General features: G+C 43.8%; 1 protein-coding gene and 1 long non-coding RNA gene across 2 annotated transcripts in view; one reads left to right on the forward strand and one right to left on the reverse strand.

Moving 5' to 3' along the window:
• The window catches only part of LOC146830957 (uncharacterized), a 36,452-nt gene extending 28,186 nt beyond the window's left edge, over window positions 1-8,266 (forward strand). Inside the window, exons 2-3 of the long non-coding RNA XR_014961501.1 lie at window positions 785-881; window positions 7,126-8,266. This is a non-coding gene — a long non-coding RNA (uncharacterized LOC146830957). The remainder of the gene's footprint in view (window positions 1-784; window positions 882-7,125) is intronic.
• The window catches only part of GRHL2 (grainyhead like transcription factor 2), a 481,294-nt gene that overhangs the window by 312,201 nt on the left and 145,950 nt on the right, over window positions 1-23,143 (reverse strand). Inside the window, exons 2-3 of the mRNA XM_085605159.1 lie at window positions 5,265-5,454; window positions 2,111-2,178 (exon numbers count right to left, since the gene is read on the reverse strand). Of these exons, the coding sequence (XP_085461285.1) occupies window positions 2,111-2,178; window positions 5,265-5,454 (258 nt within the window). The remainder of the gene's footprint in view (window positions 1-2,110; window positions 2,179-5,264; window positions 5,455-23,143) is intronic.

Here is a 23,143-nt window from a genome sequence, read left to right on the forward strand (position 1 = left end):
GATGCTGGGAGAGAGAAGACCAGACTGAAGTGGGACAGGTCCGGATGAATATTTCTTGTTAAATATGTGCGAAGGGTAAGGGACAGAGAAGACCAGAAGAAGGCGGGAGGAGCTGGGGGTGGTGGGTCTGTGGAGGGGCTGCTGCCAGTCAACAGGCTTCTTGAAAATACACATGAAGTAGCCTGGAGGATGATGGCGATCCGGGGGTAGGATAACGTTTTTCAGTGGAAGGAGTGGCTAAGCTATGAGGGATGCGGGAAAGGTTACAGGATGCCAGAGTTGAATTTCTATTGGTAAAGAGGAGGTGAGGGGGATAGACACTGGAAATACATTAAAAGTCCACATTTTTGGAGGGAGCACCATATATTGTATGAGCTTCTCATGAACAATTCCCCCTTTCGTAACTGGACCATGGCATTGGCTTGGAGAGGGTCAAGTGAGAAGGAGAACCAATCACAACTTAAAATTGTAGATGTGTAGGCTTCAACAAAGAAGGGTATTATACCTCGGGGTCCAAGTGACCACACAGATAACTCAAGCTTTTGTCATTGTTCATGTCTCTTTACCCTCTCAATAGAAAACATTCTACGAAAAATCGTCGTAAAAATGACATTGATGCACATCTATATGCCACTGTGATTTCTAACTAAAATTATTAGACCACAAATTCACTTATAACATCAAAACAAAATTGATTGTGTTACTGATCTGTATAGACTGTATTAAAGAACCACTAACTTGAGTTGCTAATCCTTTGATAAACTATTCCTGCCTTTCCTTTTAGCACAGGGATCCTGCCTTGCTCACAGTGAGTGAGAGAGAGAGAGAGAGAGAGAGAGAAGGAAGAATGGCTCTGGCAGCACCTACGCCTGCTTGAAAAAGTAAGACCAGTGATGACGTGCTTGTACTCCTTTACTTAGGAACTAAATTCTTTAAAAAAAAATATTGCTATAGTCATTGCCCAGTTGAGAGCAGGCAAAACATAAGTCAGGTCTGTGCCAATAACGAGCATTAGCACAAGGCTTGAGATGCTGGGAAGAGACAGCCAATCAGAATGCTCCCTTCGGTAGCTAGAGCTATCATTCCAGTTCTGCTCAGGGAGCATCCTATGTCTGCCAGCTACCGGTCTGTCCCTCCGCTGTGCTCTGGCCGAATGGTCCCCAAGGTCTTCTTCCCCAAAGCCTCACTCACCTGGACTTCACATCCATGCAGGGAGCACAGTGGGAGCTGGAGCTGTAACTCACCACCCGGTCTTGAAAAATGACTCCTGAGCCTTGCGATGCTTTGTTTCTCTGATTTCCTGGATTTTTACCAGTGTTGGGCTCCTCCTCCTCTTGTCTCCATGAGGGAGAATCAGGGCCCGATCGCCACAGACCAGTAGGAAAAACATGGCAGTTTGTTTTTTCCTCCTACTTTTATGTGGCTGTTTGAGCTTTCTCCTCATTTATTCAAGGGGATCGAGAAGACCAACTCTGGAACATGAGCTTCAATAAAAACAGACTCAGATGATGAGAAGCATCTTCGGATCCCCTCGGGAGAGAGGCAGAGGAGCGCTACGGGGATAGGGAGCTTCTCTTCAGGATCTCCCGTTGAGTTACGCTCCTGGTCCCACTCAGTTCCTTTCATTGAGTTGGGAAGTCCTAATAGCCTTATTGCCCTCACCTGTCGTCAATAACGTCTATTAAGTACCTTCTCCCGTTTTGCCCCTTCTTTTCAGGCCGAAGACCTTAATAACGGATAGGGTAAATAACAGCCATTTTTGCCTGCGGGTGATGGCAATAACGCTTAATTATTGTCTGGTTCTGGGGTTAAAAAAAGATACATTGCACAATTCAGCAGTATGGCCATGCTTTCTTGCATTCATTCTCTCTCAACATGGCCATTAGGCCGATGACTAGAAAGGTACAAAAAGGTGATAGAGATCTCTCTCTTCTCATAACACAGTTTTGGAACTCTGTGACCTCTCCCCTTCTATGTCCTCACTCAGACATATGTGGTCAGTGAAAATTCAGTCAAGCTGTCTTACTTGGTGATTTGCACTGAAAAATGATGACACGTGCTCATACTTAAGTTCTCACAAAAGAACAATCTTTTCTCAATGGGACTTTACCTCTTGTCTTGATCCTCTTGAACATCATTCACTTTGTTACCGTAGTGCAGCTTTTTTTCTCGAGGCACCTAAGAAAATCACCAGGAGATAAAAAAAGGAATATGTTGGAAATAGTGTGAACTTAGGTCTTGGTCAGGCGTGCTCATACGTTGGTTACACAGACCACTGGGCTTTTATTGAAATAAAATATAGGTCACTGCTTGTTTGGGAAATAGGTCAGATTCCTGTTCATCTCATAGAGGCTGTTGAAAATCATGCAACATTGGAATTGGCATATTTGGCCATCTTGGTTTATATATTTTGAATAAATCACCATAAAGAATTCCCCTTTGATTTCTTGTATTAATAAATAACATTGGTGAGACGAGACCTTGCATTTTTGTCATATAAACCAAAGATCACACCTTCAGACTACTGACTGAAATAAGGATGATGTAGAAGAGGGCTAAACACGTGCTTACAGTGTATGGAGCGTCTACTGTGAAGTGACCAAAAGACCTGGCGGGAAGTTGAAGTAGACACTTTGGCAGTGTGTGCTAGAGATTGGGGGAAACTTTATCAACAGATAAAGAACTGGGGCATGTGGTCCTGATATGAGACTGTAAAGAGGTAGTAAATATGAAAGATATGTTCACAGAGAACATGGAGGATCCATGCTTGTGCTAGGGGCAATTATAGAACTCCCTGGTGTGTGTACATAAAGTGAGGCCAAGAGGGATTGTGCTTTGCTGGAGTTTCCTACAAGTTATTTCCTAAACAGACATTGTATTCATTGTTAATCAGCCATCCTGATTGAGGCTGTAAGCATTATTAATAAGTATGGATTATAGAAAGGGAGTCAGTAATATGTAGCAGAAGAAAATGATTGCATTACACTAGAAAGGGCACGGCAGAGAGTTACACAAATTACTTCATTGTGCAAAGCAGGGCAAAATGTGCCCTCTTGGTTACACTTCTTGACCCACCCTCAACCCCAGGTTTACTTCATGTGCTAGAGCGTCCTCAAGGGAGAACATGTAGGAGATCACTCGTGGTAGGTTTTGGGCGGCTTTAAGTAGAAACAGCCATTGAAGGCTGAAGCTCATTTGCCTGAATAGACTTTACCACAAAAATGTGATTTGAAAGGTTAACTACTCGGAGAAGTTTAACTACTCCTTTCAAAACTTGCATCGTTCATATTTCTATTCCCATTGGGTAGATGGCTGAACTCCGAGGGGGTGACACCCATCACCAGAAACCAGAGTGTTTTAGGGTTTCAGTCTCTTTAAATTATATTCATAGGGGGGTGGACAAGAGAGACTAAGGAGTTGACACATTTCTTCAAGCTTCTATGCACTAAGCAGAGAGCTCCTAGTTCGAGCACACTCTTGAGACCGCAGATCACTAGACATAAGTAAGAGACAAGTGTAACGCCTTTTAAATACCGTGGATCACCCAGTGACCTCATTTCACTAAAGGCTGGATAGACCCTAGTGATGGTTGCAAAGAAGGACCCTTTGGCAATACACCAGCCACATGTAAAGCAACATAGCTGGCCAACAAAACCAGAACTCTTGCACCAGGAAGCCACTAGAGGAACGAGGCATACCAAGACGAAGGAGGTCATTACTGTCAGGAATTGGGCTAGAGGTACTGCTTACTGTTAATTCTAGCCTGTGTGCAGAGAAGCAATAATTTCGCTTGTGCTGAATGCCTTTCAGGAAAGTAAATGTTGGTGCTGGCAATGATAGCATTCAGGCTGCGTGCGTGTGGAGGATGTACTACTCAGCAGAGCACTGGCAGTGACGAACAAGTTCCAGCAGGCTATAAACTCTCACAGTACTGGAGAGATGGCAGCCATCTTGGATCTTCAAGTCTAACTCTTCTTGTGGTTCACAGCGTCCTAGCCAGGCACTCATAGTGCAATGTTGAGCAGCCTACATTTCATGACACGTATGTTGGATTTCAACTATCAAGATCCACTGCTTCTAAAGGATTATGCTATTAACATTTTGGTTTATCCTGAAGTATCCTGAAGAAGGGTGTTGTGGAAAACAATATTTTGACTGTATCTTGCACCTCTGTTTGAACTCTTAGAGACTGTGTTACAGTTCCCTGTACTCTTAAGACTGGGGCTGTGTGCTCTTCTAAAAGCCAAGTAAAGGAACAGGACAGAATCTTAAGAGAACACCTGCACATATGTGTATATTTGTGAAAGTTGTGTGCAAGGTCCTGGGTTTCCAGTCTCTGTATATATTGTTAAAAGTAGGGGACAATAGGATGTTAATGGTATTCCTCATTTTACAGTTCTCCAGAAGTCAAAGTGAAACTATGCTGATATTCCACAAAATAGTGTGAATCGACAAAGCTTGAGATAATTATTCTAAGCACAGGGAGAGGTGTGGGTGTGCATTTATTTTTTGAAATATTTATCTTTCCTTAGGATACATTTTCAGGAATTCCTAGGCAGCTATCAAAGCATAGAGAGTTGGTTACTCTCACCTCAACAATAAAGGAACAGCTTATTACTCTCTGTGGATCTACACTTATGGGTTGGGTAATTACTTTAGAACTGTTTTTTAAAAGTGTACAATAATTATTACTACAGATAGTCAATCAGAACCATAACGCAAGAGGTTAAAGTACAGTGAAATAAAATGACATTGAATGGGCCTCATATTGGGCGAAGATCTGATTACCATCGAATAGGCTGGACAAGTGAGGCCTGTAGTCACTTTGCCCCAGTCAGTGCAGTTACCACCCATGACCGACTGGGGTTGCGACACTACGCATGGATCGAACAGGTTGCAGGGCCATACTGGGAACTCAAAGCAGCCCTGGCAATATTGTTGACCAGCCCCTATTGGGGAGAACAGGGGTGCAAGTGTGAATCACTGCTGCTTTTGTTACTGGGGTTTGATATTGCAGCACCGCTGGAAAACTGTCCCCCAGTAACAAAACCGGCCCCACAATTGCAAAACCGGCCCAACCCTCCCGGGAAACCACCCAATGCCCAGTACGGGCAGTCCAGCCCTGACATGTTGCCTACGCAGTCTTCACCAATTGGGATGTAAGGCAGAAGGCGTGGTTTAGTTTATACACACTAAAAAATACATGTGTAGCAGCATGCTCAAAAGACTGATAAGCAGCCGAAGTGACGTCAGCCAGTGTCTACCTTGTAGTAGTCGTAGAGCAGGCCCAGGGCCGCCGCGCTGTCCTCGTCGCCGTTGATGCTCATCATGGCCTTGGTCGCTGCCGTGAGGGGGTTTTCCAGGTATGACTTCCAGGCCTCATCCTCACTGGTGTACACTCTCCTGCTGTTGAATGTGGTGTCATTCGGTACCAGGACAAGAAGTCTTTTATTGCTGCAACAACAGAGGGCAGGGTTGTTTTTTATCTGAAAAGCGTTTTGATGCTTCGTCAGGGGCAGTAAGCGGTATATAAATACAATTACAATCCTTTACATGCACTTAATAAAATAATTAGCTCCGTTTATTCTCTACAATTGTTCCAATAATCTGCATATAGATAATGAACGCATCCCCTTACAGGAGGACATGTTATCTGTGATGGAGTTCACTGGTGCTGAGACGCGCTCTCCAAGAGTAAGATATACTTTCTGTTTAACTTTAGACCGTTCTCATTTTCAAAGTAGACATGCTTAGTTTAAAAGTTGTTGAAATGTACCCTGTAAATGTTGAACACCTATGCAGAAAATAAGCCAGGGCATTAACTAATAATACTTAAAATTAAAACAAATAACTGCTTTCGTTAAGCTAAATAAGCTGGATAATGAATCATAATGAATTAAATTCAACATCATCGGCTGTAATGTTAATTAAAAAAGTAGCAATTAAAAAGTAGCACTTAATTTTTGCTGTAATAATAGCTCATGATATGAAATAGAATTTGATGTTATACATTTTCCAAAACAAAAAATCTTTGCCTGTCTAATTATAGTTATAATTAGAGCTCCCGGTTGCATAATTAGGCGCTCAGATGTAAAAGGCGTGAGAGCCCTTCCAGTCTCCTCTCAGCCCCACATGAGCTGTAGAGTTATGATCAGATCCAGGACTGTGGCTATTGTGAAGTGGATGGATGCGCGTTGGCTTGAATCACAGTATAGTTCATGCCTCTGCCCCTTTTAGGCCCTCAAATTGTTTGCAAGTTTCTGTCTTCTTTTTGTTACATTGTTCTCTATTCTCGTGTTTTCAGTCCAGGGACAACCCTCCACTGTGTTGCAGCCAACACTAGCATATGGAACAAGGAGACATGCACACAATGTACTGCACTTCACTCTGCTTTTGAACAGCGTGTGTGGCTTCAAGGAACAGGAGCCAATTCTGCCCAGCCACTCTCATTTTTAAATTCAGAAAGGTAACAGCACTCCAGTGTTGCAATGAGTGTCTGTGACCAGGCAGCACACAATATCTGGTGCATGTTGCCATAAGGATTCCTGGCTCTTCTCTCTGGTGGATTTTATTCTGTATTCCAATTATAATTTGCATGTCTATATCTCACATAGCCACACCATACTCAGCCACGGCTGGTGCAGGTAAGAGCCATGGGGTAGAATGGGGGGACATAAAAGAAAAACAAAAGAAAACCACTTACCTTGTGCTTGGCACATGGCCGACTCGCTATGTAAGAGGTTTTATTTATTTATTTATTTTCCCTATTCCATCATCTGTCGACTCCCCCACGTACCCCGTCCCGCAACGGCTGCGCCTGACCATACTGCCAGGCACGACGTCCCATTGTTAACTGCGCCTCGGTGGTTATCCAGCACATCACAAAAACACATGCCACATAAACTGGAAACAGTACCCTTCTAACCACACATCGTACACAGTGTAACTTGGGATCCAAGACCGTAAGTCCTTCACCACCCTACGTAGGAGTACTAAGCAGTGTACAAATGCTGGAATACTATACAATACAACATGAAGCCCCTTGACTATGTTGGAAATCTTATCTCTCCTTACACATTTCTGATGTTTATATATTTATCTTTGATTTTCCCCTTTCACCTCCAGGTCACAAAAGATCCCTATCACCCGTGGAGTCCCCCAGGGTGCCATAGTGTCTCCCTTCATCTTCAACCTTCATATGGAGCCACTCGGTGCTCTGCTCACAGATAACAGCATCAAGATTCCCCAATATGCCGATGGCACACAACTCTACTTAAAAGCCTTCTCTGCTTCAGGCATCCAACGCCTCAAACACTGCTTGCACATCACCCGTACCTGGATGTCCACCAAGTACCTGAAGCTCAACCCAACCAAGCCCAAAGTCCTGTTATTTGCCAGGAACAGTAACCTGGCTCAATGACGTGAACCTCACCCTCAAGGAACACATTGCCAAGAAAAAAAGACAGCCTGGGACCAGCTCTCTTATCTAAAGAAAGTCAAACTGTTTCTTCCAGAAAACGACGTGAAAACTACTATTCAAGTCCTCACACACTCTGATCAGGTTGGTGGTAATGGTGCCCTACCCCAAGTCCTTCCAGACTCCACATTAGCATCCCAAATGGGCATCCTACACGTCTCATCCGGGACCTGAAAACATATATGATCACATCACCCCTGGTTGAACTCCAAAGGCTTGCCAGCCCGCACCAAGTTCGAAATCAGCTGCATTAGTTACAAAGCCATCTCTACCAGCGCTCCTGCTTATTTTGCATCTGGTGGTTCCCTGCAGAGCCGCAGACAGGACACCAGGACAGACGGCAGACAAAGAAGTGTTAAAAAGAACAAAAAAAACAAGACAACAGGCCTTTTCCATGTATGCATCAAAAATCTGTAAACAACATCCCAGCATTCATCAGGACCGACCCAATGCTGCTCCAATTTAGGAAAGAGCTGAAGACTCACGTCTTTAAGGAACATTGCATCCCAATGAATTAATCATCCACAACCCAGCTCCCTAGCTTATCACTTACTGACTTAATGATTGTCTTTGACCATGTACAGCAAAGCTTTTTCTAAAAGTGAATTTTTATCATTCTAAACATTATTTCACCATTCCAGTGACCACTGTGATGGCATCATATGTGTATTAAAGTTTAGAAAACCTTCCTTTGAACCTATACATGTAAAGCTCTAAGCCTCATATTACGCTAGATGTGAAGGTATTTATCATCTGCAAGAGCAACATAAAAGTGCGATTTCCACAGTCTCAATATGTCTCTGATACTAAGGGGCTCATTAAGATATCGGGCGGATCGCCACCGCCATACGGGCACAGAAAACCACCGCCCGTATATGAATTCCCCCCACCACCATACCATGGTGGGGGGGACCCCGGCGGACGGGAAGACCATCCGCCGGTTTTCCGCCGGTAGGCAATCCGCCCGATTGCCTACCGGGTGGAAAAGCAGTTAATATGGTGGCGGTGTCTGGTAGACACCGCCATCCATATTAGTATGCAGGCGGGGTGTTGCCGCCATGGAAAGGCAGGCGATTTTTGCCATTGGGGGCCCGTAGCGGGCCCCCAGGGATTCTGGGGAGAGGGGGGTGCACATGGGGGGTACCTATGGTACCCCCCTGCCTTTCAATGAACAACGTGGCAGGCACCGCGTGGTGCCTGTCACGTTGTGCATTGAAACGCACAACCTGCCTTTGTGGCAATGTTGCACATGCGCCAAGCACCCGCCAGAGTGGCGGGCGCATCCTAATCGGGAGTGCGGGACCGCTGCACCCTCAGCGGGCGGTCCCATTTCCCGAGGATATGGCGGGCGGACAAAGTCCACCCGCCATACTAATGGGGCCCTATGTGTCAGAGGTCTTGGATTTGCACAAATTGGGAGAACGAATGGTTTCAGGAGAGGCTTGTAAGGAATGAGGGATGGAGGCAATTTGGAAAGTTCAAAATGCATGGCATGACATTTGGTACTGAAAAAAGCTAATGGCTGCCCAACAAAGGAAATTCCCTTAAATCCCTTATTAGATATTTTTGAGGCTTACAATCACCACTGACGAAGAACCCTTTTCTTATAAAATATGATGCTGTCAACTACTATCATCAATTGTTTCTGAGGTGCCAACCTCACTGTCAACCTTAAGAGCTGTCGCACTGTCCTATGTACCCACTGCTCTGAAGATTACTCTCAGAGCTTGTTGGGACAATGGGTCCTGGCTCCAGATCTGGCCCAGGTTTGCTGTGAGTCTCAGTGCCTGGAAGCATAAAAAGAACAGAGCCTTGCCTTTGTGATCCTCGTCTCCCTGTTCCCTGATGAAACTGAGAAACAAGCATATCAGCCCAGCGGCACACAGGAGGATTACAGCCTGGAGTCAATGCCAGACATCCCATAGAATATGACATGGACATGTAATGGCCGTCACTAGGAAAATCTGAAGTCAAGAAGTACTGAGAACTTAGCATTCAGTAAATACAAATTCACAAAACCTCACATTGTGGAGAAAATTCTGCCAAGGCTAAGGGCAACATTTCATCTCAACAGACCCAATGGGGAAAGAGTTCAACATTCATCAGAGAGCTGTGCCCTTCTGCGCCTCTAGCAGCTCCTACTTCCACCCTGAGGCGCATGGCTGCAGACCATGAGCATTGATATAGACCTAAGCACTCTGACAGAAGGCAGACTGTAGGGAATGCTGGTGTCTTGATCATTCATTCATTCCTGTCCAGCTCAGAGCAAATCAAACTCCTCGATGCTTATTTATGCGGTAGGCATGTCTCCACCAGAACACCACCTCTTCGCTATCAGTGCAGACTCTGAGGAGCACTTGGTCTGTAGAATGCAATCACCTTTAGTACCGAACTGTGACTGCCAGTCAGCCAAGTGCTCTGTTTCTGGATGTGTATTTGTTCAATGAAGGACATTTTTGTTTTTAAAAAAGGGGTAATCTTGCATTAATAGTGGCTGATAGGTTGGTGCAGTGAACTGAACCAACATGGCCACAGGACTAACCACAAGATACAACTGAACATGGACTGATGGGTAACTGCAGATCCTCACTTCAGTGAAGGGCAGTGTTGACCTTAGGTTCATCTTGCTTTCTTGGAAACCATGGACGCCATGTAGGGGTCACCAGGGGTCACAGCTGTGACCTCTGGCTTGCCCCTTGTGACCCCTGGTACTTTTTTTGTGAACCTTGGCCTTAAAGGTGGCAAAATCAGTGCATGGAAAACAGTAGCAGCTCAACCTTATGGACTGGTTGAGGCTCCCTTTCCATGTTTTCTGTCATTTTTTTTTTGCATTAGTATTGAATAGTATTACATTATTCACTATCACTGTAATAAAATGGTAGTACAGTTAGCTGGAATATGTCCTTCCCTGGCAGCTGAGGTAAGTAAAAAAAAAAATCCTTTCAAATCTAAGTTGTGTGCATGCTTGCGGGTGAGAGTGTGTTTGTGTGACAGAGAGTGTATGTATGTGTGCATGTGTGTATGTGTAAGCATGTGCCTCTGACTGTAAGTGAAGGTCAAAGAGCATGTGATGTCACTTCCACTACCACTGGCATTTTGGTGATTGATGTCCATGTTGGAAACCAAGTACAGCTCTACGTCTACGGGCATCTACTCTGATATTGTCCACTGACTATGGTCCAATATGTAGGACAATAAAAGCAGGTCAGGTAGAGAGTTGTAAATACTAAAGCCCGCTGGGCTATTAGCAGTAGCCTTGATTTGCTTCTAATGCAATACTGACCACTGGCCACACTGACGCTCTTCAGCTGGAGGGATGATTTTATTGCAGCGTCTTGATCACCGTGAGAGAGAGGCCAAGTGTCTTTGAACTGCAATTTAACTGTTTGTCAGCAGCCCCCTAATGGGTGCATCATTTGCACTTCCCTTTGCCAATCTTCACACGACTGTGGATAGAGGGGGCATTGCAGACCTAATTTTATTGGCTCTTTCTGCTGCCTTTCATATGGTTTCCAACCACCTACTGGCTGAGCATCTCAGAGCCATCTGTATGGAATGTCCTGCTCTACAATCTCTACAATGGTTGACATCTTTGTTCCAGGATTGGAGCCAAGCTGTTACCATCATAGCTTATGGTTCTTACATTAAATGGCTTGAAGGTGGCGGGGCCCAGTTATCTTCCCTTGGTCCCAGAGTTTTTAATATTTATGCCATCTCTTAAATGCATGCTTGGCTTTCTTTACTGTATTCTTCTATACCGACTAATCTATTACTGTCCTGTGAGGCCACTGCGCCAACAGCTGCATGAGTGCAGTTGATATTGGGATGATGAGATGCATTCTAGGTCTGTTTCAATAAAACAGAGAGTTGTTCTGGTCGAAGAACAGGATCATTTATGGTCTAATTCCTTGGGCTCCATGGACACCGCTCCTCTTCCCGTCACATCTGTCAGAATTCTGGGTTTTGTCACAGACAGAGGCAGAACTCTTAAGCCACAGGGGAACGGATTGACATATCTTTGCCTTTCTTGGCTGAAAACTCTAAGTCAAAATGCCTCTTGTCACCACCATACCAAGGGGAAGCTATGTGAACAAAGCAGAATAAGGATCTTGTGGTTGTATAAGAAGACGGTGAAGTGACGTCAGAGGCTGGGATACATGAACTTCTTTTCTGGCGAGATGAGACACATGCAGTAAGGCTCTGGGCACGTCACTGCCAGAGCGTATGTAAAATATAGAGAACATTACAGTAGCCTATCGGGCAACCACATCAGCCATTCCAGGGTAGATGGGTGATAGTTATTGCATGCCACGTCACCCAGAAGGACCCTTGCTACAAGACTTCATCTATGCCAAGGCATGCCTTTGGGATGGTGGTGACTTCCTAGTACCAACTGACCACACGTGCGGGACGCCACCTTTCAAAACAAAACTGATGCTTACCAGGGTCAAAAAGCACCTGCAATGCCAGAGTACAAGTGAGATATGTGTGCCGCCTTCCGGTGTCACCTTGCCTACATAGTGGCACTCTGCCGCTTATGGCCTGGAAAAGCAAGGTCTACGACTAACGGGCACTGTCAGACACCTCAGCGTTGACTTGTTCTGGATGGTAGCCAAAGCATGAGACACACTGGGGTGATCACTGACCTTTTTTCAATTTGATCACTGGTAATCCGTACCTCTCTAATGTATTCCCTGCAGTGTTTGCTGGCTTTGTGGCTATCACAGAGGGCAGACAACTAAACACATGTATTTTATCATACAATTGTAAGTAAAGTTCACAAACCTAGCAGTAACATGGGCAGACACGTCTGCAGTGCAAGTGACACGTCGCATTATTAAAGTATTTTGCAATCACTTTGCGTTTTCTTGTGAAACCTTTAGGTGCCATCTCAATAACCGATATTATACTTCAGTCAGAGCCATTGGGCTCAATATGAATATATATAATTGCAGGTATAAGTAGGTGTGTTTCATTATTGTCAATGTCCACAGAGTCTTTCACTGTATAGGGGTGTGTGGGGATGCTACTTCCAGCACCTGTACCTCCAGCACCAGAAGCCCGTGGTGCCTCATGTTGTCACTTCTCCCAGTTAGTTTAGTTTGAAAGCATCCAAAGTAACAGTTCCAGAACTGGTTAGTGCTGAACTCTTGGAATTTGTCTTCAAAAACAAATTCTTTATTCTCAATTGTATCATCCAATCAACCAATAAACATCTTGGTCAAGCTCCAAAGGTCCTCCTACACGACTTTCAAAGCAGCCCTCTTTGTCGAGGCTGTGAAACTAGAGTATCTGGCAGAAGGATAAAGCATAGTGGCATCACACTCTCTCTCAGCTTCTGGATACATCTGGGACAATTGTCTTAGCACCAAGCCAACAGAACTGAAAGTTAGATCAGAACTGTGAATTTAGATGATATTATATCCTTGTACCTGGTACTACAATGAATTGGAATAGTTGTTATACTGGGTGGGAGAGTGAAATTCTTTTTATGAATGTCTTTTTATGTAATATTTTGTTATTTTTCAGTACAGTGTTTACATATATACTTATTATTTGGGACTTTTCTTTACCAGTGGCTCAACATTGCTTCAGCCCTCACCAGGGTCTCACTGCGTTCTCTTCTCCCCTCTATGCAGAAGGAGTGTAACAGAAGGCAAATGGGGGATACAGGATAACCCCTATAGGAAATGTGAGCACCACCATAACATGGAACAACACACAGTTTAAAAATCACACAGGTCACAAGGGAGGCAGGCTACAGAACCAAATGCTGTGAAATTTCCTGAACGTGGCCTACACCCTTGCCACCTGGCAGAGTTGCCGGCTGCCTTTAACCAAAGAGTTCTAAGGAAGGCCAGAACTAAGAAAAAGAAGAAAATGAGGTGTGAAGAGGCGGCAAACCTTACAAAAAATAATGAAAGGAACAGATATTAAACCATGGGAAACTCACAGGTGGTCTGCGTGCATCGGTGGATTTCCAATGGTGAAAAGTCCTAGAACTGGCAGTAACACACCAATAACGCACGTTATTTGCAGTTCGAGTGTTATCAAACACGTGTTATTTGTTCTTGCGATTCACGTTAGGTTGCACCTGCTGCAGAGAGTGGGAGGAAACACCCATGATTTGCAACTTAACACCTGATTAGAAGACCCATCTTAGGGGTCGATTGCGATCTCGGTCGGAAGGGCTCCAAATTGGATTAGGCTTTGCCGAAACCGATCTGGAGCTCTTGTTTCCAACCGACTCGTTCCCAGTTCCGGACGACCAAGTATGATGCCTGGAAACCGTCCATGCTGACCGAATCAGTTCCGGAAGGCATTTGGACAGGACGAGCCTTTCCCGAGCCGATTTGTACAGCTCTATGAACTCGGTTTCTGATCGAGCATGTATGAAGACAGATTTGGACAGCCTTCCTGATTCAGTTTGCCCAGAACAAAACGGCTGCCAGAATCAGTCTTTGGGGGCCTGTAGCAGGCCCACCTTCACCCGGGGCCCTCCAAATCGGGCCTGTGGGGGTACCCATGGGTCCCCTCTTTCCAACCATGCACAGTGTGGCAGGCACCATGGGGTGTCTGCCACAGAGGGCACGATTTTTCCCAGCCGCCTCTTTCTTCAATGGAAGCCTGTGTTCTCATTCAGAGCACAGGCTCCCACTGAAGCAAATGGGAGTTTGACCGAATCGAATCCGGATGCATACGAATGCATCGTATTGTTTGGTCGGACTCCCCCGATCCAAGTCGTACAGAAAGCATTCTGAAACCGAGTCGGTAGGTATGCTTTCCAAACGAGATCGAATCGGGCCCAAAGTTGGGTCCTTGGTGTTTTAGCAGTATGTGCCTTAGAGCGTTGGTGAAAATAGGTCCTGTATCAAGATAACTGGGCTCAGTTCTAATATGCTATTTTTATCAAAGAGTGGAGTTTGCTCTGTGTGATGTTTATGTCTGGATATATTTGAGATGAGGAGATTATCATTGCCATATATATCTTACGATAAGAACATTAAGCACAGAGTTCCGTCCGACTCTGCTTTGAGCCCTGTCTTGTTTAACACATATTAAATGCCGCTGCTGACCCTGATAAAATTATTTGGGATAAAGTTTGGAAATGATGCAGACGACAACCAACTGATTATCTCATTTGATACATTGAATGTAAATCAGATAAATACCTTCCACTCCTGCCTGAAAGAGATGGCAGAATGGCTTGACCAGAATATGTTGAAAATAATAAAGATAAGATGGAATTTCTCTGCTGTTCCCCGGCAAGTATACAGGAACAACTTCCTTCCAATTTCTGGCCTTGGCCAATGAAAGCAGTGCCAGAACAGGCACATTCAGTGCGAAACCTGGGTGTCCATTTTGATGAGCAGCTCTCAATGAAAACAAAGGTAAAAAAACAGTAGCTGTATGCTACGGGCTATTAGGAAGCCTAAAGAAAATTGTTCTGTTTGTACCACAACCGTACAGGAGACTTGTGGCACAGGCCTCTATAATGAGCAGACTGGCCTATTGCAACATTACTTTTAGGATGCCCAGACTATGAGCTCAAAAGAGTTCAGAGGATCCAGGTGCTGGCACTAAACAAAGGGAGAAGTGGCTCTGCAACCAAAGCTCTGCAGGAACTCCACTGGCTCCCGGTAAAGAAGCGGTGGACATTCAAGGCCCTATGTATACTTTACAGCAAAAGGTTGCACCATATAAACCAGCCCAAAGACTGAGGTCATCTGATCCACACCTGATAACTGTGCCCCCTTCAAAAAAACATGGCAGAGAGGCAGAGCTTTTCAAGTCAAGGCTGCTCAAATGTGGAACAACCTGCCAATGCATCCAAGGAATAATCCAAACCTACTAAGTTTCAGAAAGAACTTAAAGACGTGGCTCCTACCCGGGTAGGAAGGATAACTGATACTTAAGCAAACTCTTAGGTTTTTTACTCCTGCTGATAGTAACTCCTCAACACTGATAGTTTGAAGCACCAAGATGCCCGCTGGGTCATAGCTCGCTTAGTAAATGAATGATAATAATAATAATAGTAACATATGTTGTGGGAAAACATTGATAGATTATCTTTATATTTGAAATTCTAATGAGCTATATCACCATTCTTTCATATACATGTTTGGGCTGTGAGTCACCTAACTGATATGGCAAATTCTTTCCTGCCTGTTCAGGGAAGGGCTGCGCTATATTAAAAAAATCCCAACAATATGATAAAAAACCCTACTCCCTACATTACAAAGGGTCTGATGCATGTGTACATGACTAAAACACACCACAGTGCCACATAAAATTAGAGCAGATGATAAAATTAAAAAAACAATATAAAACATTATATAGTTTATTAGGTTGAACCAACTAGAAAAAACTTCCAGGAAAAAGTCTACATTTAGAGCACATTTTAGACCTCGAGGAAATCTCAAAGAATTGTTGTTGGTGGACTCCTGAGAATTTGCAAGATTTGCATAGCACTCACATACGTAACTATTTCCTATACATAAATGTTACAGGTGGATACTTTCACATACGGAAATAAGGCGCAAAAGTACATTTGCATTTAGATTTTTTTTCTGTGCTTCTCAAAGGATGAAATATGTTTCCTCGTGCAGGAATCCCTTTCTCTCTACCCCATGCCCACCTTAAAAACACATTTATTCCTTGACAGAGGAAAGAAATGACAAGAAGAATTGGTTCTACCCTTCCACTATTCAGAAAGTAAGACACATCGGGGCATATTTACAAGCCCCTATCGCCACCACAACGTCACTCTTAGTGACGTTGTGGTGGCGAGGGGCTTCCCCTTATTTACAAGGTAGCGTTAAGCCACTTAATATGGCTTAACGCTGCCTTGTAAATAAGGCACCCTTTCATGCTGTACTTAGCGTGCGTGAAAGGGGAGGGTAATGGGTGTTGCTGTGGGCGTTCCATTAATAGGAAGCAGCGCCAAAATTAAGACCAGGAAAAACCTAGTCTTAAACAGGCAAAACAAGGAGAAATGCTTTTTTTCTCGTCGTTTTTGCCATTGATTGTTTATGTACAGAAAGGTGACCCTTCCTGCACATATACAATCAACAAAAAAAATTATGTTTTGCAACGTCTATGTTTGCTGCATTAAGCAGTACACATAAAAGTTACAAAATGCCATTTAAAGATTGTTTTATGTGCAGGAACGGAGACCTTCCTGCACATAAACAATCTTCCCCTCACCACAGGCACCCTCGGCACCCTTGCACTATAGTGCAAGGGTGCCTGCGGTGGCGCTAGGCTGCTAAGTTTAGCACCAGCGCAGGGGGAAATGCAGGGCTGTACCATATTATTATAAATATGGTGCACCCCTGCGTTTCTGAAGTGGTGGGGCGCGGTGTTAAGGCAAGGAGGCTAACGCCGTGCTCTGTCAGTTCATTGTAATATGCTCCCTCTCTTCAAGGAGCACTACCACCAATTACCTTAGTTGGATGCGTAGACTTAAAGAGGGGTAAGGGCAGAGTCTGACTAACCCATGGGGCAATCAGGCAGTGCCCCATGGGCTGGTCTGAGAGGACAGAATGTGGGCCCATTTTATGGCTGTTTGTGAGCCTATTTTATGGCCTGCTGGGATGATTTTTACTGTTTATTTCCCTGCCATTAAAACAGACGTTGCCTGCAGCAAGCTCAAATCTATGCAGTATCCCTTGCTTGCATAACACACATAAAACGTGTCTTTACAAGTTTAAACCTGTCTCAATTTGTAAACATGGGAAGCTTATTTAGCTATCTAATTCACTAATGAGGGCCACTTTTCTATTGGTGCTCTGGCCTATTTTCTGTCCCAGTCCGACACTGGGTAAGGGTCAATTTAGGATTTAGAGGCAAGTACTGGTAAAGGGTGTTTTGGAGTAAATAAAAAAAAGGAGGGAGGTGTTTCGGGAGGGGGAGGGGTGGGCAAAACATTTATGTAGGGGATGACAGGTTTAACTCCCCCTCAAGAAACAGATTAGGTTACTTAAAAAAAAAAAAATTATATACTTACCTTACATATACTTACCATGTGAGATAAAGGCATCCGTGGTGAAGGTATGCATTGCAAAAGCATCTGTGTGATAAATGCTGTGTGGAAAATTATCCATACGTGTAATTGCATGCATTGTAAAGTCATGCATTCCTACCCTGCATTCATGGAGATGAGATCCTCTTCTGGTGTGGGGCTGAGAGCAATGAGTGGGAGAGAGGTCTCCAATCCAGAAAGAGACATAGAGGAGGAGACACACACACAACCTACATTGCCCCAAATACACTGCTTGTCTGGTGAGTAATGAGTTGGAAGGATGGGCATGTACTGGTCCAGTGGAGGTTTGAAGTGAGTCCATGAATCTGCTCACCTGCTGGGGAGGCGGTCTGTGTCTCATGGCTCAGCCAATGGGAGTGGGATGTCAGGTGGATGCCACCACTCGCAGTCTGAACCTTGTGCGTACAAGCTATTATTGATAGGGCCTTGTTTCCTTAATTGTGCTTTAAAATGGAAAATTGATTGGAGGACAAGTGAAAAAAAGGTTTGTATTTCTTAAGAAGTTCTGGGGAGATTACAGGGTATCTGTAGATTTTAGGAACCCCAAGGGGGTGGGTGTGGGAGTGCTTTACCCCACATTCCCAGAATGTGCCTTTCGACTGAATGTTGTAAGTAGCTGGCAGAGATGAAACAAGCATTTGCAACGCAATAGGTCTCGCATGTACGCGAGTTTAAGCTATTGGCATTGTAAATGACAATGCCTTTTATTTATGTTTTAAAAACAAAAATAAAAGGCATTGTCATTTACAATGTCAATAGCTCAAACATGTGTAAATGCGAGACCGATTGCATTGCAAATACTTGTATAAAGTTGAGTCGACTTTCACCTTCGTTGTTTTCATTACTATCCCCAGTGGTTTCAGCTGCTTAGCTGTAAGAGTGCTTAAAAGAATAATTTGCTCCATTACAGCTCTTTAGAATTTTGTTCAAATGAAAGATTCCACACTTACTGGTGTAGGGTCTTTATGTGTAGGTAGAATTACTGACATATAATAGAAGGCAGAACACATGAAGGATACTTTAAATTTGTGCGAAAGGCTGCAAATCTATACCAAAAATGCACTTCTTCACCTTTACCCAAACTAACATTTTTGAGATTTTCCACATTTTCACCATAACTGCAATAAAGTTCCAGGGTATAGAAGATGCACATAAGGACCTAAGGGAAGAAGACAAAAACTAGAACAACAGGGATCCTTGGTGCCTATTTTTTATTTGCATATCACATAATGCAAATAAATCCATGAGCACAGTTCCAGACTCACTTCAGGTATTTAAAATATTCCTCAAACACTTAGATAGATTTCCTGCTGCTACATCAACCAGGACAGACAGAGAACTGCACACGCTGATGGATAATCATTGGCGCAGTGCATCTGAGGCCAAATAATTGCCCAGCATGATAGCAAATGATCAAAAATCCCCAAAAACTAAGTTACTCAGAAATAAAGAAAAAGTATACAGGAAAAGCATCTTAACATTCCATAACTGTAACACCAATGATGTACATGTGCTTTGTCCCTTCAAACATCTATCTATGGATACCTGTACTTGAAAAGAGACAATTTACTACATATAAGTAAAAATAAAAATAAAAAAGTTAAAATGTACCCGGGGCAGAGCAACTAGCGAAAGAACGGCCTTGACAAGAAAACAAAGCAAACAAGCACTGGCAAAGTCAACAGTTATGGCATGCATTCGGAATTGTGAGAAAAACATTATAAAGACTGCTGCAGGGCAAAAACAAAACAATTGCCTCCTGCACACAATATATTAATGAAATAAATAATGTAACGTGACGATTCAGAATACATTTTTTGATGTAAAACATTGCCTAAAACACTACAATGCAAGTACTTCACAGGCGGCGCAGGGCACACCAAACAACGGATTGAATGATGTGACAGACGTAAGCTCACTCCTGTGAGCAGAGCCAAAGCCCACCCTGCCCCATCAAGAAGACCTATAAAGCACAGAGGACTGACAGTGTGCCTTGGCTTACTGTGAACAATACTTCATTGCATGCACATTCTGTTAGACTCCTACACAGACACATTGTGGACGCTCAACCTGCACTGCAAGGTAGGCTTAGAGACGGTTGTTCAGGCAGCAGTGAAAAAGTAAACTTAGGACAGCAAACAAAACAATCTAAGTTAATGTGATTTGTCCTTTGGTGGTAATGGAAACAAGCGCGCGGTGGGAGCGTGTGAGCGTGCAGTGGGAGTGTGTGAGGCAGAGAGGAGACGCCATGCGCGTGCACATCGCCTGTCCGTGCTCACACATGGTTTGTCTCCCTTCACGCACCAAACCGACAACAATAGTTTCGCCAAGGCAAAGCAACGCATGCGCTGCGTTCGCTAGGCGAGACCTAAAAACTACATACTGCAGATTCATGGAGGTGTTTCTTGGTGTTTGAAAAATGAAAAATATTTTCAGTGGGGTGTATGATGGTGTATTTGGGTTCACCTTTAGGAACAGTAGTTAAGGATACATGGAGTTTTAGGTTCACACTGTTTAGCGTAAAACATTTTCTAAGTTATGTTTTTTAAGTTTTACCTTATTGCACACCGAATTTAATGAGTTAACTAATGGAAGATAGTCCCTGTGCTACAGGCACATTCCATTTCACTTAAGACCAAATGCATGTATTTGCTGCACAGAGAGGTCCAGTGCTTTGTGGCATTATTAGTTCCATTCACTACTAGTACATCGAATGTGAGAATTTTCACAGTGTTGGGCATGTCTGTATTGTAAATGCTGTCATAAACATGTGAAGTGTTTTTTCTGTGAGTGTGTGTGTGCTTGTGTCAGCATTTTTGTGAAGAGAGATGCAGTACTGTGTCTAGGCAGTGGCGGCTCGCAGAGGGAGTGCTGTGGGGCGGCGGGACGGGGGAGGGCCAGGCTGGGGGGAGTAGTGGAGTCGGACATTCGACGGCATGGAGTAAAGTAAGTAAATAAATCAATAAAACGATCTACCTTGCCGAGTGGGCGATGCAGCGTGCGCAAGGTAAATAGTTTTATTTATTTATTTACTTCCTTTACTTCTTGCCGTCGTCTGTCCGACTCCACTACCCCCCACCCTCTCCCTCCCCCACCCCGCAGCACTCCCTCTGCGAGCCACCACCGTGTCTATGATTTAGCGACAGTTCCCTGGATGAGAGGCATAGAAGAAATGTTTTGTCCCACTGGTGAATAGGTGACATTGTGTGAGTAGTTAATGTTCTGTTTGGATCCTAAGTTATTTTCAAGTTTTTATGGCTGTGGAATTGGTAATAAAGATGCATGGGACAAGCAGGTAGGTAAGAGTTTCATGTTAGTGTTGACTGCAGAGTGAATGGTTCTTGGATAAATGCAGAGTAGGACCCTTGGACAGTTTTTACCATCTGTGATGTTGTATGAGACAAGCATGGATAAAAGGCACCACTGTTAGTGTTGACTTTAGGGCTTGTTGGTATTGGCCAGTTTTAGGGCAGGAGACCCTATGATAGATGACAAGCTGTGGTTCAGCAATGTGAGTACACCTTAGCAGATATCGGGTTTGTGTTTATTTGTTTTTATGACAGGCTGTGGGTGGAGGATGAATGGTTGGGAAACCTGCAATCTTACATTTTTGTTTCTGCTGTTTTGTGCACTTGTGTGTGAATCGGCATCTAGTACACTGGGGTGGTTTGGAGTTTGAGTCACGTTTTTTAGTGAATATATATGTGCATCACAGCTGCAAATGGAAGGTTGTCTGTCACCAGGGTGGGTTGTGTATTATATCCTAATTCTGTAAAGGGGGTTGTGCTGTATTTGTGAGTACCAATGGGTCCTAACGGGGGTGTTGGTCTGTAGTCAAACATATACGCCAAGACTAAACACCCTCTTAGCACCTGGTACAGTTAAGATCCAGGACCCCGCTGAATGTGGGAACCCTATGATGAAGCATGTCACAAACTAGGTTGGTGAGTGAGGGTTCTTTTAAAACACAGATGTGACTCCTTTTGCCTTTTTACGCCAATCATTTGGAATCACTCGTTCATTGTTTATTTATCGATGACTAAGGGGACCAAGAGTGACTCCACTATAATTCCCTTTCTCTCTCTGTGTTCTTATTATCTCTGAGTCATTAGCCAAAACAAGAAGCCAGCTTAGGAAAACAGAAATGAAGGGAGAAATTAGGAACAACCTCAATTACTTTCTATGTTCAAGAAACTAAGGATAGATTGCCTCTACTGATCTGCCTGTTTTAAGGTGCAAATAATGTCCTTTGGCAGTGCCAATTGATGTCTATTCAAACACTTCACAAAATATTTGGTTCTGCAATCTATTACTCCCACATAGGAAAATTGTGAGGAATTCCTCATAAACTTAGCAAAAAGAATCAAACTTATAAAAAACAACATTGACATGAACGCCGCCATTGTAATCCTCTCCCTCCTGAATAGTCTCACCCGTTGAACTCTTTCTCACTGATCACTACAGAGGAACTGGTGGTATCTGTAAAAGACCCAATTTCCATATTGACATATCTGCCAAAATAATCAAAGCCAATTTCAACATTTTCCATGGTTCAGGGCGCTCATGATTAATGCCTGAGTTGACCTAGGTATCTTCCCGACTCTATTGAAGATCAGCGACAGCACTGCATAATCAAAAAGCCTAATATCAACATCACCCAAGCAGCAAAAAAAGCCGTCGAAAAGCAATTGTTAATGAACACCTCCTGGGCAACTATCAACCAGGATTTAGACCTGGCTCTGACATTGAAACTGTGACTTTAAACCATTAGTATTTTGGACATAGGAGACTCATCCCTGTTAGGTTTCTGGAATTATCTGCAGATTTTGATACAGTCAATCATCGAAAACTCTTGAGCAATGCATGGGTTTCTGCATGGGTCCTATCCAGATTCAAATCGTTTCTTACCAACAAATCCCTATCAGTGAACATTGTAGACCTTGCCTCCACCACCTCCAAAATTCAAGTCTCACCCCGACGGTTCAATTCTAGCCCTGACCTTGTTTATCTATACATGAAGGCTGTAAACTTAAACCTAAGCAACTCATGCGTAACTCTGCACTAATATGCATGCAACACCCAGCTACATATAAAAAAAACTCAATGATTGATGACATCTCTACCCTAAGACACTGCTGCTGCTAACTTCAAATCTGGATGTGGAAGATATCCCTTCAAAGACATTCCCCAAAAACATAATTCCTCCTTCTATCTTCGTCCCAGGAAATAAGAGGGTTTCTTATCAACTCTAACTTGATCAGCCAAATCCCTAGGTTTTCATCCTGGACTCAAACCTCATGCTAAATTCCAACAGTAGCAGTGCGGCTAAATCTGCCATCTTCCACCAACATACCGCGAAAAAAGTCACCTCATCCCCTGTCCATCTGAAAACAGCAATTCATGCCCCAGTTGTTCAAGGCTCCACTTCAGAAATACCATCCTAGCAGGAGCTTCTCAAACACACATTGCTCCACCCAGAATCATGCTAAATGAATCTGTAACTCTGACACTGCAGGTAGATATGAACATATCACCTTATTACTGTGACATTTACACTGGCTACCATCACAGCCAAAATCATGCTCAAACTTTGCTGTTTCATGCAGAGAGCCATTCATGAA

This window comes from Triturus cristatus, chromosome 5_1 (assembly GCF_964204655.1).
Source record: "Triturus cristatus chromosome 5_1, aTriCri1.1, whole genome shotgun sequence".
NCBI lineage: Eukaryota > Metazoa > Chordata > Amphibia > Caudata > Salamandridae > Triturus > Triturus cristatus.